Consider the following 18,803-nt stretch of genomic DNA (forward strand, 5'->3'; position numbering starts at 1 on the left):
TATTGAAACGGCAGTGCGCCGTATGGACGTGAAAACTCAATTTCCCTGCACAAGAAGAACGCGGGGTGAACCGTGTGGGTTGTTGACACGGTGTGGGCACAGCGCGCTAACCGCTACACCACCGCCAGTACCACCACCACCATCACTCCCCACCACCACCACCACTCCCCATCACCACTCCCCATCACCACTCCCCATCACCACTCCTCCCCACCACCACCACTCCCCACCACCACCACTCCTCCCCACCACCACTCCTCCCCACTACCACCACCACCACTCCTCCCCATCACCACCACCACTCCTCCCCCCACCACAACTCTTCCCCACCACCACCACCACTCCTCCCCACCACCACCACTCCTCCCCACCACCACCACTCCTCCCCACCACCACCACTCCTCCCCACCACCACCACCATCACTCCCCACCACCACCACTCCCCATCACCACTCCCCATCACCACTCCTCCCCACCACCACCACTCCCCACCACCACCACCACTCTTCCCCACCACCACCACTCCTCCCCACCACCACCACTCCCCACCACCACCACCACTCTTCCCCACCACCACCACCACTCCTCCCCACCACCACCCCTCCCCACCACCACCACCCCTCCCCACCACCACCACCACACCTCCCCACCACCAACACTCCCCACCACCACCACCACCACTCCTCCTCCCCACCACTACCACTCTTCCCCACTACCACCACCACCACTCCTCCCCATAACCACCACCACTCCTCCCCCCACCACCACCACCACTCTTCCCCACGACCACCACTCCTCCCCACCACCACCCCTCCCCACCACCACCACCACTCCTCCTGACCACCACCACTCCTCCCCACCACCACCACTCCTCCCCACCACTCCTCCCCACTACCACCACCACCACTCCTCCCCACTACCACCACTCCTCCTCCCCACCACTCCCCACCACTACCACTCTTCCCCACTACCACCACCACCACTCCCCACCACCACCACCACTCCTCCCCACCACTACTACTCTTCCCCACTACCACCACCACTCCTCCTCCCCACCACTCCCCACCACCACTCCTCCCCACCGCCGCCCCTGGTCTCCCCCAGCCAGCAGCCCCAGCAGTGTTTGGTGTGCTGGTGGTGGTGGTGTTTGGTTTGCTGGTGGTGGTGGTGAGTGTTTGGTGTGCTGGTGGTGGTGGGGAGTGTTGGTGTGCTGGTGGTGGTGGTGAGTGTTTGGTGTGCTGGTGGTGGTAGTGGTGAGTGATTGGTGTGTTGGTGCTGGTGGTGGTGGTGAGTGTTTGGTGTGCTGGTGGTGGTGGGGAGTGTTGGTGTGCTGGTGGTGGTGGTGAGTGTTTGGTGTGCTGGTGGTGGTAGTGGTGAGTGATTGGTGTGTTGGTCCTGGTGGTGGTGGTGAGTGTTTGGTGTGCTGGTGGTGGTAGTGGTGAGTGATTGGTGTGTTGGTGCTGGTGGTGGTGAGTGTTTGGTGTGTGTATTCATAGTCTCACAGTCCTCCCCTGTGTACATTCGTGTGCGTTGTTAAATTATGACACCGTGGGGCTTGTCGTGATTTCATGTTTTGAAGACATCAGCATCGTCACCGTCACTCTCTTCGCCGTGGTTGGTGGTTGTGGTGGTGGGTGGTGGTGGTGGTTGCTGGTGGTGGTTGTGGTGGTTGTTGCTGGTGGTGGTTGTGGTTATAAAGGAGGCACGCGGCTTTGAGAGGCGACTTCACGCCGCCCGCGCCATCGTCTCGTGCAATTGTTGCGCTGGTGAAACGCTCGTTCTGATCATCACCGGTGTTGCTGCGCGCACAGGTGCAGCAGGTGTTTCATCTCGCCGCCGCCACGTGCCGTCGTGGCGCTGCGCACTGTGTTGGTTTCACACCCGTGCCACGCACAGAGCCTCCTCCTACACGCGTGTCGTCATTGTTGTTGTTATTGTTGTTGTGCTCCAGGGAGGTGTAATCATTGATACCGGCGCGGCCCCTCTCCGCAGCATCAGTAGCAGCATCAGCACCATCGGCAGCAGCATCATCATCGGCATCAGCATCATCAGCAGCAGCATCATCATCCGCAGCATCATCAGCAGCAGCAGCACCATCGGCAGCAGCATCATCAGCAGCAGCATCATCAGCAGCAGCATCATCAGCAGCAGCATAAGCATCAGCAGCATCATCAGCAGCAGCAGCATCATCATCATCAGCAGCAGCATCATCATCAGCAGCAGCAGCAGCATCATCAGCAGCAGCATCATCATCAGCAGCAGCAGCAGCAGCATCATCATCATCGGCATCAGCATCATCAGCAGCAGCAGCAGCATCAGCAGCAGCAGCAGCATCATCATCAGCAGCAGCACCAATCGCTTCCGTGTTTCGTTACCGCCACCGCCACACTCGCCGCTGTCGCCTCTCCGCGAGCTGCTGCCGTGTTTCGGCGGCGTCTCCGGCCGCTGTTTTGGTTTTTTTTTCCGTCTTTTGTTGGAGGGGGACGAAGCGGGTGGCGTGTTCACCTTTCGGCGCCGTGGGTGCCCGTGGGTAGCGTGAAGCGCCAGGCATTCGTTTATTAGTGGTGGTGTTAGAGCAGTGGTGGTGGTGGTGTTAGAGCAGTGGTGGTGGTATAGCAGTGGTGGTGGTGGTGTTAGAGCAGTGGTGGTGGTGGTATAGCAGTGGTGGTGGTGGTGTTAGAGCAGTGGTGGTGGTGGTATAGCAGTGGTGGTGTTAGAGCAGTGGTGGTGGTGGTGTTAGAGCAGTGTTGGTGGTGGTGTTAGAGCAGTGGTGGTGGTGGTGGTATAGCAGTGGTGGTGGTGGTGGTATAGCAGTGGTGGTGGTGGTATAGCAGTGGTGGTGTTAGAGCAGTGCTGGTGGTGTTAGAGCGGTGGTGGTGGGTGGTGGGTGTCAGTGGTGGTGGTGCGGTTGTTGGTTAGCTCTGCCCGGTATTGTTGGGGTCAGCCTCGTCTCGCTACTGGTGGCAGTGGTGACGTTCCGCCTGGACATGTCCACGAACATGGAGGAGCTCAAGCACCAGCTCATGGTCAACCAGTTCGTGCTCACGGCCGGCTGCGCGGCAGAGCAGGCCACGCAGCTGCTGCAGGCGGCGCGCTGGCAGTTCGAGGTGAGGCCCCCTCCTGCTGCTGCTGCTGCTCCTGCTGCTGCTGCTGCTGCTCCTGCTGCTGCTGCTCCTGCTGCTGCTGCTCCTGCTGCTCCTCCTGGTGCTGCTGCTGCTCCTGCTGCTGCTCCTCCTGCTGCTGCTCCTGCTGCTCCTCCTGCTGCTGTTGCTGCTGCTGCTCCTGCTGCTCCTCCTGCTGCTGCTGCTACTGCTCCTGCTGCTGCTGCTGCTCCTGCTGCTGCTGCTGCTCCTGCTGCTCCTCCTGCTGCTGGTGCTGCTCCTGCTGCTGCTCCTGCTGATGCTGCTCCTCCTGCTGCTGTTGCTGCTGCTGCTCCTGCTGCTCCTCCTGCTGCTGCTGCTACTGCTCCTGCTGCTGCTCCTGCTCCTGCTGCTGCTCCTGCTCCTGCTGCTCCTCCTGATGCTGCTGCTGCTCCTGCTGCTCCTGCTGCTGCTGCTCCTGCTGCACCATCACGTCGCACCCTCGGATGTCCAGCCCCAGGTCTCGACCTCCAACATGCCACGGTCGTTGTTGTCCGATAGGGTCACAGTCGGCACTGATTGACCCATGTTTGTTGTTGTTGTTTGTATGATTAACAAAAAAGTTAACCAAGGTATCTTGTTGAATAAATACATGTACAGATAGCAAGGATAGGCACAGTGTATATACAAAGGGGCAGAGTCATGTCAATCTTTTTTTTTTAAAGGCGAGAGAGAAATTAACTCCGAAGATGAACTTTTCGAGATCTTTTTTCCCAATAACATCTTCAAATGGTGATTTTCTTACAATCTCATTGTCAATAGAGAGCAGTGCAGGGGAAGGATGAAGGTCCTACGAAACAGAAATGCCCAGGGCCTACAAGAACCTTAATCTGGCCCTGCACACTGGGTGATGGGTGCCCATCCAGATGTCGACCTCCACGTGTCCAGCACCAACCCCACGTCCAGCTTCGGTCCACCCCGCCCGTCCCGTCAACTCCTTCCTGTGATCCTCCACATCCAAGTTGACCCACTCGATGACATTGTGTTCTTTCAGCCTTCTCAACACACAGTGCTTCTATCTGTCATCACGACACACGCTTGCAGACCACGCTCCCCGCTAGTGCAACAACGACGCGGTCATACAATGTAGGTCCGTTCTCCTTTGCTTAGAGCCTTAGACTAATCCTCTCCGCGATCCGTCTACCCCGAGCCACCTCCATCCGTCCCCTTTGGATCAGCTTACATATTCCGTAAATCACGACCTCCCTTCCGACCATCTCTATGGAAATTAATCCATAGTAATCCAACGCTTACTGCCATTTTTCATTAAAATCAATTCTGACATCCAAACAACTCCACCTGAATTTCACCCCTCTCTTCATAGCTAAACATCTTGTATCGTCTCTCCGTCAGTTCCCCATCGTCGTCCTCATATCCTCCTCATTCATTCTATCTCGCCCATAATTGTGACATCCGATCATCAGCCGTAATCCATTCACTGCTGGATGAAGGCCTCCCAAAGGCATCGGACATCACTCGCTAGTCTACGATGTAGTCGCCTTAAACTGGCACAAGAGCTGATTGTATCACTCCATCTCCTCGGCGGTCGTATTTTCAGACACGTTCCATAACCTTGGCTGTCACTGGATCATTATTGTTGATCACCAGCCATCATTCCGTCTAGCTACTTTGCTTCAGCTTGAAATGTCGTTATAACGAGTACAGAATTTCCTCACGTGTTTTTCGTTACGTCTCAATGTTATTCTAAGAATGCGTCTCTCAATTCTTCTTTATCCTTACAACTGTACGTTCATTATAACGTGATCTATCACATCTCCTGTCCCATAGAAGTCATTTCTTTCTAACTTTTTGCCGTGTGTAGTTGGACCTTTATAGCGTTATAAGACATTGACAAATAAAAGCAGTTCGCTGACTATAACTTTGGACAAACTCAACACATCCCTCGGTAACACTTCCCTAAAATGGGGGGGGGGGGGGGGGGGGGGAGAAATTCCAATAGGTGACGTTTCGGGAAATGCCCCTTCCTCAGAGGAAATGTGTGGACATGAGTTTTGGGTGGTCCTGGTGCAGCCTGATGGCTGTGAAAATCAGAAGGCAAGAAAGAGGTGTTTTGTTTTCAACTGCACATTGGCATTGGCAGACTCTGCCGCAGTTGGCAAGCGTGTAAGGGTGTTGCCTACCAATTAGTGCACGTGACGTGTGTTGTCCTGCAGTGTGCATGCCTGATCAGCCGAACAGAACGCTGCACGAGTAACAATGTAGACTCGTACGCGATTGACTTCACTAAATTACCATCCACATTATTCCTCGTGGACAATTCACAGTGACTGTATTGGGGTCGCCTTTAAGCCCGTTCTCTCCTAAGGCCCAAACCCTGACCAAATTCTGCCTTGTGTGTGACCTGGAAAAGAGATCAAAAGGCACATTCCTCCACACAATGCTCAACCTCATCACACAATGCTCAACCTCATCACACAATGCTCAACCTCATCACAATGCTCAACCTCATCACGTGTGTGTGTGTTGCAATTTCCAGGAACGAGGGACTTAAAAGTGCCACCTTATTTTTAATGGCCACGCTTGCCGATTATCCCAACGTACAGTAACATCACAGTTGCTGAGCCCAGATGCCCATGTGTGTCAAACTGGCCAGCAACGAACAGCACCATCGGGCAAGGTCGTTCGTGTGCCGCTGGGTTAAGACCGCAAATCGTGGTTGCTTTGTCCTTTTCACTCTATTGTATTGTCACTCTAAATTTAAAATGTGCCATTACTGTACAGCACAGGCAGTGGTGTACAAGTAAACATAACAAACACCCAACACATTCGTCAACAACTGCCCTAAAAGGAAAACAATATATTTGATTAAATGGACATCAGCTGTGAAGAAGGTCCGTTGCCTGAAACGTCACCTATGGATATACAGTACAGTATTTATTTTCCTTTGAGGGCAGTGCCATTGAGGAATGTGTATCGTCACTGTGTGGCATTTGAGCCAATCGTTGGCGCGCTGTTGCCGTGTTGTGTCTCTGCCCCCATCCACAGACGGCGCTCAGCATGTTTTTCCAGGAGGCGAATGTGCCCAACGCCTTCCACGCTCACCAGATGGTGAGTTGCAAGAGGGCTTTGGGCCCTTCCTCTACCCCTTCCATCCAAATCCATTGCCCCCTTTCATCCACCGTGCCATGTCACGGAGGGCCTGTGAAGACAAACATTGTCTAACCCTCCCCCACCCCCACCCGTGCATTTTTTGGGGGCATTTCAAAAAGCTGCTTTTGTTTGTTTTGGTTTTTTTCAAAGGCTGGCTCGTCTTACGGCGTCGTGGCACGAATTCCCCCGTGATCTGATTTACACGTGACTGAAGAGCAAATCAAACAATGTAATGGAGCAGGAAAATGTAAACATTAAGTTGTGGCCAGATTTGAGAGTGCCTGCACAATCCAATTAGACCGCTTAATTGCGTAATTATTCTACACAGGCAAACCGAGGTACACATTACTAAATCATACACTGACGTTGTTTTTTTGTATTAATTATTATACCCACGCATTGGTTTGACATCATTGATTTCACAGGAGTTGTTCTGTTATATTTTGAGAGCCAGAATATGTATGCCAAGTGGTAGGCTATCATCACTGGCACGGCGATTATTTTTTTTGGGTTAACCCGCTGCGATCAACAATTTCCATTTGAAAGATCCAGTGTTCCTGAGCATGTGATCACAGTACAAGTACATGCTGTTTGTTTTTGCATCGAGAAACCACAAGAGGAATGCAGCGTGGGTTGGAGAACAGCAGCAGGTTAATGGCATCGTTCACATGTTGATCGGGCGGGATGCGTCGCCATCCCTAGAAAGGACCAATGGTCAAGAGTAATGACGGAGCGGTGGCCAAGGGATGGAATACCAATATCAGATGAAGCAGTGAACTCGGCTCCGTGCAGTTGCTAGGCGGATTGACTACACGCCAGGATTACGCTAGATTGTGGTGACTTGGGAGACCTTCATCAAGCAGTGGATGGACCATGGCTCATGATGATAATGATGATGATATTAAAGCGTCACCATAGTGATTGTTATGATTTGTACCCACTGCATTGTTTAACAGTGTACACACGTGGGAGGAAACCTGAGTGCTAAGAGGAATGCATCTGGTGTGTTTTGCAACAATACATCCATCCAGTGTGGGCCCCGTCGTTTAGATGGGGTGATCTTGCCAATCACATTCTAGAACTAAGCGCCATTTGATTAACAATCCTGGCTCTGCTGATGAAATCCAGAAGGTCGAAACCGTTCCAGAGTTGACTTGCTTCAACAAATGATCTGGAAAGGCAATAGACCAATAGACTGAAACGTTTTACTTTAAACATGTAGACACAGAATATAGTTGTGCTTATATTGTATACGTTTCTACCTACTGTGCTATAGAGGGGCACAATATTATAACAATATTTTAACAAGTATCATTATCGTTGCAACACCCCACAACATTTGGGCTTTTACTGCCAGGAAGGTGTGGCGCTCGAGTGCTGTGACATCAAACCTGACTGTACACGTTCCTTTGTACACAACAGTTGAATGTTCGAGGCAGTACAGTATGTATATGATGCACGTCACCACCTGCGACTTGCACCATTGAAGCTGGAGGGGTGGTGGTGGCGGTTAAGTAATTATTTTGTAAATACACCCAATGTGTCAACAGTGCTGCTAACATGGAGAGTTTGTCTATGGAAGGACAGTTTGAAGCAAATATTACAATTGTTTATATAGGGCAGCACTCCACAAAGTAATCAGCTGCAATATTTCAGCATTGCATTGCTCAATTGTTTATTTTTGTATAAGCATATTTCCCTTAACACGTGTTCCGTTCCCTGGGTCAGTCAAGTGCCATGATTAAGTACGGGAAGTGTGTTTTTCACTTTCAAAGTGTCGTTTTTCAAATGTTTTGAGAACTTTGAAACGGTAACTTGTTTCAAACTTAGCTCTGTGGCCTCTTGTTGGTGTGGAATTTGTTGCTGGATTTGGCGTTAAGGTGAGCACACCTGGACTAGCAATCCATGGGCTCATCGATTTCATGCTTGCGGTGGCGGCGGCAATTCAAAACGATTTGCAGGTTTCTTAAATGCCCTCCTTCCTCGCCTTAGTTCATCCAGTAGTTATGAATCGGTACATCCCAGTTCGTCAATCGGAAGGCCGCGTGCAGTGGAGTAAAGTGTGGGAATTTCCGACAACCTTCCATGACGTATGGCCAGCGATGATGACTCTGGCTGTTGCCTAATGAGGCTGGTTGTAATTATCGGCGAAACATCCTGGTTCTCGAACGTGGTGGGTTTACTCTCCAACACACTGGTGTGCTGAACTTGCAACTAATTGGCATGTTTTGTTTTCGTGACAAACCTTACTATTTGGATGTTTTAACGACACATGTATGGATAATATTGGTCTCGAGAGCCTTTGTGTTAAACTGAAGAATATAGAAAACGACGTTGTATTAGGGCATACTAGACCTCTAGCAACTGGAGGCCCTTCTGCTAGCGGTGACGTCAAGAAGTTATTGCAGGAACGCACCGTATTCCATTTACTGTATTAAAAATTACAGTGCGAAATGTAATTGAAATTTCTTAATGTAAATTACCCCGTGAAGCTTGCAAGTTTTACCTGCCGTTGACATCAATCACTCCACGTGGGAGTTGAGAAATGTTGTCTTGCGCATTGCGAGAATATTGCCAAATCAAGAGTGGCAAGCATTTGACGAATCTCGTAAACTGCGTAAAGAGTCGTATATTTGGCCCGTGATCTGGCCGGGTCATTGCACTGCAGCGCAGCCTCCTGGAAACCGGCCCCCAATTTTTTACGGTTCATTATTGCCAGCCAGCGGTCATGTTGTGTTTACAGAGGGCATCCAACAAACAAGTTCTGCTCAAGAGCATAAACCCTTGGTAGCAGCAGCAGCGGCGTTATGTAAAGTGAGCGGCACCCTCTGTTGGCGTTCCCAGCAGTGCAGTCACCGGTGAACAGTCGGATGGCCTCCAATGACTTGTGCCCTCAGCTGCTGGTTATAATCTCATTTCAAGGTTCTGCAGCCCACCCGAGTGTGGCAGCATTCGGTGATATCCTTTAACTGTCTTTGACGGCCTGGAAACCGCAGAGATGTTTTGGATGAGATGGAACCGAATCGCTTCAAATTGCAGTTTGGCTATAAGCTCCTTTGGTTGTTCATACGACTACGTTTAGTACGATTGAATGTGATGTCATTTCGTGCAAGAACCGCGCTGATTTCATAAATGAACACAGCTGAATGTGATCTCAGCGTTATATAGCTGTAAAAAAGTAAATGTTTAGCTTCTTTGTACAGCGTGTTCCACGTCTATTTTTGGCCTTAAAAATCCCTCCAGTGAGATTACTGTCCAAATAAACTCAACCGTTTCGTACAATCATTATATCATTAACGAGACAATTGTGTTAGTTATTTTCACGTAGTAAATTCGGACAAGGAATGGAATGTGTTGACTCCAATACACTCTGTTGAGTCGGCCATGTCAGCGACTTTGTGATTATTTTAGAAATACTGTCAAGCTATGTGTGAGTGTGTGTGTGTGGTCGACTCAGCCTCAAATGAGTACCCAGTGCCGTGAGTAAACATCGCCACTCGGGAGACAAAGGCGGCCGGGCGTGGTGCTCACCACCCACCCCCTCGTGTGCCGTGCCGGCCTTCATAGGTGCTCCTCGCTAACCGCACTTGCCCAAACAGTCTGTCGAGGCTACACGGGGAATCTTTGTTTTTGTTGTTAAGCAAGTCCCGAACGTAGTTCTGGCTCTTGTTTTCACTCGTGGTGTTGCCTGCCACGGTTGACGAATAATATAATTCACCTGGCGTATTACACTGGTCAACACACTTTTTTTGGCATAAGGTATTCCAACACTTTTCGGTAATTTTGGGGTGCTGATTCCAAATCTGGCATCAGTTTTTGTCTATCACATCAGGTTTTTGAGATATCAAATATTGCATTTTCAATAAAAACTGCAGAAGAAAAATATTAAATAAATGTGGATATCTACATAAAATGATATTATAAACACACTATCCTAAAATACAGCACCATATTTTAACACTAAAGCAGTCACTGACTCGCAACAACTTGCAATCATAAGTGACAGAGTTAATTACGGGTAAAATTAATGAAAATGGGGTATGCCGATAGGATAAAAATGAGATGTGATAGAGCAAATCTGAGATCAGATTTAGAATCGGCACCCTGAAATTAGTCTAAAAACAGCTGCAAAAGTCCAGGCCAGAATTGTTTTTTTTTTACCAGTGTTATTGTCATTACCTCCGAGGCTAAGTCTGGTGACAGCAGGTGAAATACTCATGAGTCTGGGCAGATGGGAATTCATATCTTGTCATGCCAGAAGGAAATCTGCCAGGGTGTCATAGTCAGCAGCACGCTGTACTTGCAATCCAAATACTCTAAAACGCACGTTTCTAAATGGGGAGGGATAAGCTGGAGGACCCGGAGAAAAATCCACGCAAATACGGGGAGAAAGAACATTCAAACTCCTAATATACAGCACGACCTCCTGCATACCGGGCGAGGTAGTCAACATCTCGCCACCACGGCGCCCTTGGCAAGAGTCTTAAATCCAAACCCCCCCTTTTAACCAGAAGTATAAATGGGTTCAACACAGGCTGTCACGTGTGGTGGGGTTAAGTACGGGCGCTCCCACCTCTCCCGAGATGTCTGGCCAGTGTGGAAGAGTAGGCCAAAAACCCTAGAGTTGGGCTGCCTAAATCTTCTCTGGAAGAAATTCTTCCACCAGCAGGGACTTGAAGAAGCAATTGCTTGCATGGCTGCACCTTTACCTTCCCGTCGTTTACATGCGAGGAAGGGCAAATAAACGAAGGCACTTTATGTTACAACGCCTTTATTTACGTTATTTGGCAAGAGAGATGTGGACTTGGAATGCTTTGTAAGTGTCAGGGCAGAAATGAGGCATTGGAACACCATTGATCAACAATTATTGGAGGTCACGGCTGTAATGCTCCACTCGATAGTTAACGAAAACACGGTTGTATTTATTTTCTTTATAATGCTGTTAAGTTTACAGATGATTACCCTCGTGGTTCTGTTTAATCGTTCACTGTATGGCAATGCAGTATGGACATAAGCAATGATCGCCGCAATGCGCTATGATCCTGACTGCCTGAGTTGCATTTCCTTCCCAAGGATTACTTGAGTAGCCATGCCGCACCCCAGTCCCCCTTCAGTAACGCACAACGACGAGCGTGGTGAAGTATGGTCAAACAAACTCCGTGACCGGCAGGACGTAGGGAGGCCTTCATCCAGCATTGGATGAACAAGTTGACGCAGCATCGAATGCATTTCTCTGTCGTACCTTGGCCACCGATCATTTATTCACCCGTCAAAATAGATTATTATTTTTCTATGTATCACACACACATCGAATCGTGTGCGTGGGAATTGATTTGCTTGTCATTTATGCAAATGAAGTGGCACTTTTGCATAGTAATTAATGACCAAACAGAAAGAAAACAAATGAGACTGAAAACGTCGTGGAAAATATTGATTCTTAAATCTCGACGACAAATCTTGGCCGTCTATCAATTTGCTGTTGTTGGGGACTTGCTTCCTGATAAGATCATAGATATGATGTCGGGATGAATTTAGTTTTTGTCTGTGTGGCATTCGGATATTTCCTGTGAGCCTCTAGAGCAAAACGAGCACACCAGGTAATGCACGTGAGATTAACAACGCGACTAACCGGTTGCTTTGATCTCAAGTATGTTTTTTATGATACATTTAACACACCTATTTTAAACATATTGATTTATGTACGCATAAACAGGCCTCCTGGCGATGCAGTAACATTGCGCACAGAACAAATACAAGCGAAATCGTATATTTGCATATTTATTACACGGGTTTGGGCATGAAAAGTGCGATTTAATTTTTTATTTGCGAGCTGTTGGTTGCTGTGCAGAATTAATCCTGGAGGCTTAATGTACCCAGAGGACGGCCACGTTGGTTTGTGCAATTTGCCATTCCGCCATAAAGGTGGTGCTTTATTCCGCCTAACACCTCATACGTAGAGGTTGTTCTGACCCAGCTAGAGCGGCGCTTAAAGGCACACATTCATTATTGTGTTGTGAGTCGGACGTAAATTAACCCTGTGGTTTGCACGCATGTGGCGATTTACAGCACATTGTGTACAGAGGCTGTTTGTTTTAGAACTCCGTGGCAAATGGCAGCCTCCAGTTCTGGGGAAATGTCTAGAGACGAGTCCAGTTTCTGTTGGGTGCAGCAGCAGCAGCAGCAGCAGCACAAGCTGTCTGTTATCACGCCCCTTAATTTGTTTGGGATCCCTGCAAGAATATAAGGTGCCCTGTATTTTTGTAGCCTTTTGAAATAGTCACTTTTTTTCTCTCAAAAAAAATATATTTGACAGTGCCCTTGTGTCCTTTAGCAAATACACATCGCCTTGCTTTGAGAACAAACACCCACCGTCTGTATAAATAAGACGTGGCTAGTATACTACTACACTACAGTATTGAAATGTTTCTTTAAAATTAAAATTCCCCATAGCCATTACTTATCAGTTAAAGTGTACCCATTGCACTAATTGAGTTAATTTACTTTTGTATTTTTTTTGCATTAATTTAGTCCAAGTACTGTATCAGTTTGGTCAGAAGCACTTGCAGTGAATGCAGGAGCAAATATGGGGTGGGCAGTTGGCTCAGAGCACGGAGCCAGCACTGCTGTGAGCATGAGTTCAAACCGGGGTTTAAACACAGCAAGTAACTCATTCATCTAGAGAGTTTATCACATTATTATTTGTTTAAACACAACCAGTACGCTGTGCAATTTATTGCTTTAATCACGACGGCAATGAGAAATTGACCAATCATCGTGATGCAGGGCTTTCTTGACAAAAAAAGAAAACCTGTGGAGGCTTCTTTGTATAAGTCACCTTTTATTATTGTGTTGTATGCCTGCGAGACTTGGACGTTCAAAAACACTGACGGAGATGAGATATTGGCACTCGAAATGTTGTTGCTACAGAAGGATACTGCTGCTGCTGCATCTACGCTGGACACAAAGAGTGACCGACACAGACGTGAGAACAAGGTTGCGCATAGAACAAGACGACCTGACGCAGGCAGTGATGAGAAGGAGGCTGGCACGACTTGGACACACATGTCGGATGGAAGACAACAGGACAATTTCAAGTGTGTTGTTTGGAAAAATGGAAGGGACGGGAAAGAGAGAAAAGACCTAACAGAGCACGGTTTGACAACAACAGAAGAAGAGATTCGTGCCAGACAGATGTGGCCACTACGTGAGCATACTGGCACAGGACAAAGGAAAGTGGAAACTAATGACGAAATGTGCAGTGGACACCTACGGGGCTATCTGTGCTATCTGACCATGGATGTTGATGATGATGATGATTGTTGTTGTTGTTGTCGACCTAACTTGTGACATTTAGAAAGTGATCCGAGATCGCCGCATTCCCGTCTGTCTCGGTCGCACGCAGATGTGCACGCCCACCAACACGCCGGCGACGCCGCCCAACTTCCCCGACGCGCTGGCCATGTTCTCGCGCCTCAAGGCCTCCGAGGGCCTTCAGGCGGGCAGCCCTGGGTCGGCGGCGGCCGCCTCCCCGCCGACGGCGGCGGGCGCGTGCGGCGCCGCCCCCGCCGTGCCTTGGGCCACCGCGGCTTCGCTCGCGCCCGGCGCCCGGCGCTCCAGCAGCGACAACGGCTGCTGCCCCGCGCAGCCGCAGATGCCGCCGACCGGAGCCACGCAGCACCCTTACCACCGGCACCGCAGCCGCCGCCACCACCAGGCGAAGATCAACAGCTCCGTGGAGGCGGAGAGATGAAGACGGTCGCGAGGGTTGCACCGTTAACAGCGGCGCGGGTCACGGGTTGCCGTTAACAGCTTTAACTTTTGCGCGCGCGGTAAAATGGTGATGCCGCGGCCGTGCAGCATCGACTCTTGTTTTTGTAAAGAATTGGGGGCAAGAAATTGCACAGCGTATGGGTAGTGTTGTTGAGAACACTAAAATCATGCTGCCATAAACTCTCTCGGTAAATGAGTGTTTTTTTTTTGTATTGAGCCTTTCTGAGCGTAATATTATTTTCCACGTACTTGGCAAGGGGTAGGGGGGGGGGTATTCATGTTTAAGAAAGGTAAAGCAGGTAGCTCAGGGGTCGGCAACCTACGGCTCCGGAGCCGCATGCGGCTCTTTACGGGCTGCTTCTTGACGATATGTACGTATGTACAGTATGTACTCAGATGCATTGCGGCTCTTGAAATATTGAATTTTGTACCGAATTGGAAAGAAATGGCTCTTCTTGTTATTTTGGTTGCCGACCCCTGAGGTAGCTTTATCCCGAGCACCCGGCGTTTTGAACGTTGCTCGTTGAGGCAGAAAGCAGTACGAAGACTTTTTCACGAACATAACTCGAGGGGGGGGGGGGGGGGTTGCCCTCGAGTCCACACCTTTTTTCGATTTCTATATAAGACTCTGCAGACCGCTGTGGATATTTTTGCAATGTCTTGCTGTTAATGAAGATTTTGATGCATTATATATATATGCCTGTTCAGTGCCCTGAAGGTGCCAATGTGGCAAGCTTGCAGAGGGAACCGATGGGCTTGCTTTGCATCATGTTAAACATGGTTATCTATATCGTGCAAGGTCACAATGTGGAGTCTTTTTTTGTTTGTGTGGTATTTTATTTTATAATTAGCCTGGATTTGATGACATAGTGAAGCCCTCTGATGATCGATATCTGGTGGTAAGGAGGATTATTTTAATATTTTAATGTCATCCTCATTTCGTACCACAACAACTTCTTGTCGATTATTGAATATTCTACTAACACTAGGAAAAGTGTTTTCTGTAGATTCAAGTGCGGCAGTAATTCCACTCTGTCCACCCCAGCATGCGTCGACGATGGCTGTATGTGTGTGCGTAATCACCGTTACGTGTGCCGAGAGTTGAGTCACTACTATTTTGTACATTGCCTCTAAAACTGTGATGTCTGTGATACTGTTTTTTTTTCTTTCCATCAGAGTACCAATCCAGATAGAGAATGTCTGCTGTACTAAATCCCTGGATACAATTTGCATTGCGGATTTCTGCTCCGATGGAAATAATTTGCACAAACTCAAAAGGGATTGTTTTCGCCTCGCGCTGTGCAACTGTAATCCCTGAGTGATATCGGTTCTGAAAATATTGTTTTGTACCCACAACATTTGTGGATAAACGTTTTTGCCAGGTCTTTTTTGTTAGTAATTGTATACGTGTCATTTGTAGTTGTATGCATCAACAAATGTTGTTTTCTCTATTAAACTGAATTTTTTTTTAAATTCGGTTACAGTACTTATACAAAAAAAATAAAAGATCATGCACCTGAAATGACAAACCCCTGCTGTGTGCACAATAAAGGATGTGAAGTGGCATCGCTTTCGTGGTGAGTGAAGGTGTGAACGCACTTTGAATAGAGATTTGCTAAATATCCCAGTCCGTCGCTCAAAGACCTCCTGGGATCGATGCGTTGGTCACATCGGCTCCTGTCCATTTACCAGACCGAGTTTGCGGTTTCCCCCTTGGTCTTAAGGCACTCTGACAAGGCAGGCACAAAGCAATGCTTGTGCCCAATAAAGTGATGCAAACCTGGTCTCACACACGCACATTCACTGGGTTATAACGCACACACAATCCCAATCTTTCCTTTAAAAAAAGGAGTGCATTTCAAGTGTACCAATGAAGCACTTTTGATGCCATTGTTTTTTTTACGCAGAAATGCGATTCAAGAGCGATATTTGAAGCAGTTTTGAGTCGCCTGCTTCAACCCACACTGACCAGCATGGTGAAGTATGGTCAAACAACTCCCTTGAATGATCCATTGCAAGTGTCAGAGTATAACTAGCTAGTTATTGCACATCTACTATCTTTGCAGTAATGACAGGTTGTTGTTTTTCAAGGCGTACAGATGAAGGCCTAACTGGCATACTTGAACAATCGCCCATTCTCATGTCAGCATCGTCATGCGACATCTGCCTGTCCATCATGACACCCACTTGGGAAAAGCTGAAGGTGCATGCTTGCTACCATCATTGGCCGAAGATCACAATTCCACCCCCCAAAGAAATACAGATATCAGATCAGCTGCCGAGCATCGTCGGTAAATACGTTGAGAGCGCTGCGATCCACTCCGGTGTTGTCGGCCACGCTCTGGTCGTCTTTGCTCGAGTCTTTGGTGGCCGCAGTCCGCGTCCCGCTCGGCGGTTTTCATGCCGCAGTCATCGCTGGCTAAAATGATCAACGCTTGGAATACGGTTCGTCTCGTCATTCGCAAGACTGCACCGATTGCACGAACGCAACAATGTCGATGTAGATTTTTGACATCTTTCCACCCCAACTCGTCTGCCCTGCTCTTGCCACGACCATCATCATTCCTCCTCTTATTCCTCCTCCTTTACCAAGTCAATTCTTGAGCCGCAGAAAAAAAAATCCCACGATGGAGAATGGAACGCTGGGCCGGTGGTGATCCGTGGAAGGCTCACGAGCGATGCTTTTGCGACGCTGACCGGTTCGGAAAGGTGACGCTACGAATGGCCCCCGCCGCCACGTGTGTTTCAGCTGCGGGGAGGGCCCTCGCTTCAAACAACTTCACCTAGAGTCGTGTTCGTACGTCCGTCGGACCCTACATAAAAAAAAAATGTCAAACCTATTTTCTTCGTCAAGACGCTTCAAACCAAAATCAACGATATCACAGCGAATGCATAATGCTGTGTGTGCGTGACTTTTGGTTGACCTCAAAGAGGGGCCCCAACACCGTCACTACAAATAGAATGTTTGGATGCTGAGCATTGAAGGTCAGCAGCGCCTTGGCTTGCAGCTCTCCCCAGAGCCTCCCCATTCGTCACCAGCCTTGCTCTATCCGCCGCTGGCTGAACGCTTCCCCAAACTTCCACCATCTCTCGTTGTTGTGACAATCCGCCCAGCTCCTCCTGCACCCCTGACGATTGCATCGCTCCATCTCCCCCGGTGGACGTGCCCTCTCGGCCACGTTCCATCCCTTGGCTGCCACTCGGTTATTTTAATTTGTCTTGCCCAAGCCCACGAACTTTTATTGACGGGTCGGATTGCGTCTTTAACCATCACGCGACTCTCCCGTGCTCATCGCAGCAGCAGCGGCGGCGGCAGCTTCTGGCTCAGCCATCGAACAAACGGTGGTCACTGCGTCGCGCGCTTTCAGACGCGCTTCTGCGGCCGTCTGGAACGCTCTTCCCTCCGATATCAGGAAGCAACTGGGAGCGATGCACTTTTAAATCATCATCGAAATTGAAAACTAATGTGTTAAATAACTGATTTGTGTGTGTTTAGTTTCTTGTCCTTCCCCCGCAACTCCAATGTGCACGGTTGGCCACGTACGGCGTGAAAGAAGTTCAACGCAAACACGTGACCCACGTGTTCAAGTTCAACATAAATACGTGACCCACGTGTTCATCTTTTTGTTGTCTCTCGGTGTTATTCCAAGCATTCGTCTCTGCCTTCCCCCTCGGTGTACTTTATTTCGCGATTCATTTTTGTGCGTGAATCACCGCGCTCGTAAACGATATGTCGAGCATGTAGCGCGCACGCGCTAATTACAAACCGCTGCGGATCTCTCTGTTTGCGTGTCTCTGTGCCTGATGCTGTGTTGCCTCGGTCTCGATTCACTTGCTGCGCGAAAAGCTTCGAGTTTCAGACAACAATTTGACGAGGCTCGCGTGAAAACAACTCTGTTGTGGCTACGTTCTCGCTCATCATCTGTTTGCTTCTTATCGGCATGTTGGTCGGACGCAGTGGAGCCCAGGATCACAGTGTGCCCGCTATGTCCACAAGGATGTCGTGAACTTGGCCTCGCAGCTTTGCCAATTGGGGTGACCACAAACATCTCTCAACGAGCCATTAGATATTTCACAACAACTAAAATTAATCGTGCTATATTTAGTCAATATAAAGTTTGGAAAGCATGCTTTGAATGTAAACCATGATAGTGCTGTCATAAAAGCGATTTTAAAAATATAGAAATAGTCTTATCCATATACAGGACCAAGCTGGCTTGACTCAACATGTTGTACCATTGGTCTCGTGTTATCAACAGAGAATCGTTTTTTTTGTCTGTCAACTTTGGGATACGGGGAATGTGGCAGCTAAATTATTTCACGTAGGGGGCATCCAAATTGCTGACAAGGCGATCCAAGTGAAGACTGCGCTTGTGAGAGCCCAAATTCGTTTATTTCAATCTTGATTTGAAGCTTTCGTGACCGCAGGAATCCATACTAGTTGGTTCTTTCGTAAAGTCACGTAGGTAGAAACATAATAGATCACGACGTTTCGATCGCAACGCAAGCGAACGTCATATTTTGCTGCTCCTCGCGAGGACATCACGCGGGGTTCTGGGACTCGTGGTTAGCGACTCGTGCCACCTCGGCGTGGGGTCGTCTCCACGTGTTCCTCCATCCGCAGTGCAGCCCCCACGTGCCACACTTTGGGCAAGATGTGTGGAGTCACGTAGGTAAAAACTGTGATTTTATTGTTTCATTTTTATTAATTTTAATTTCATGTTTTACCTACGTGACTTTACCGAAAGAACTAAGAGTATGAATCCTTGCAGTCACGAAAGC

General features: G+C 48.9%; 1 protein-coding gene across 2 annotated transcripts; it reads left to right on the forward strand.

Moving 5' to 3' along the window:
• Window positions 1-2,840: 2,840 nt before the first annotated feature.
• Window positions 2,841-15,585, forward strand: UBALD1 (UBA like domain containing 1). Of its 2 annotated transcripts, XR_009756394.1 has the most exons (4): window positions 2,841-3,107; window positions 6,147-6,209; window positions 13,654-14,320; window positions 14,504-15,585. XR_009756394.1 is itself a non-coding variant. In XM_061569812.1 (3 exons), exons 1-3 carry the CDS (start codon window positions 2,988-2,990, stop codon window positions 13,999-14,001), a joined length of 531 nt encoding a protein of 176 aa, XP_061425796.1. In that variant the 5' UTR covers window positions 2,841-2,987; the 3' UTR covers window positions 14,002-15,585. The 2 variants fall into 2 exon arrangements, 1 of the variants encoding a protein (XP_061425796.1); XM_061569812.1 differs by having other exon boundaries at window positions 13,654-15,585.
• The last annotated feature ends 3,218 nt before the right edge of the window (window positions 15,586-18,803 follow it).

The sequence above is a fragment of the Lethenteron reissneri genome, chromosome 44 (assembly GCF_015708825.2).
Source record: "Lethenteron reissneri isolate LAM-NWPU_2019-01 chromosome 44, ASM1570882v1, whole genome shotgun sequence".
Classification (NCBI taxonomy): Eukaryota; Metazoa; Chordata; class Hyperoartia; order Petromyzontiformes; family Petromyzontidae; genus Lethenteron; species Lethenteron reissneri.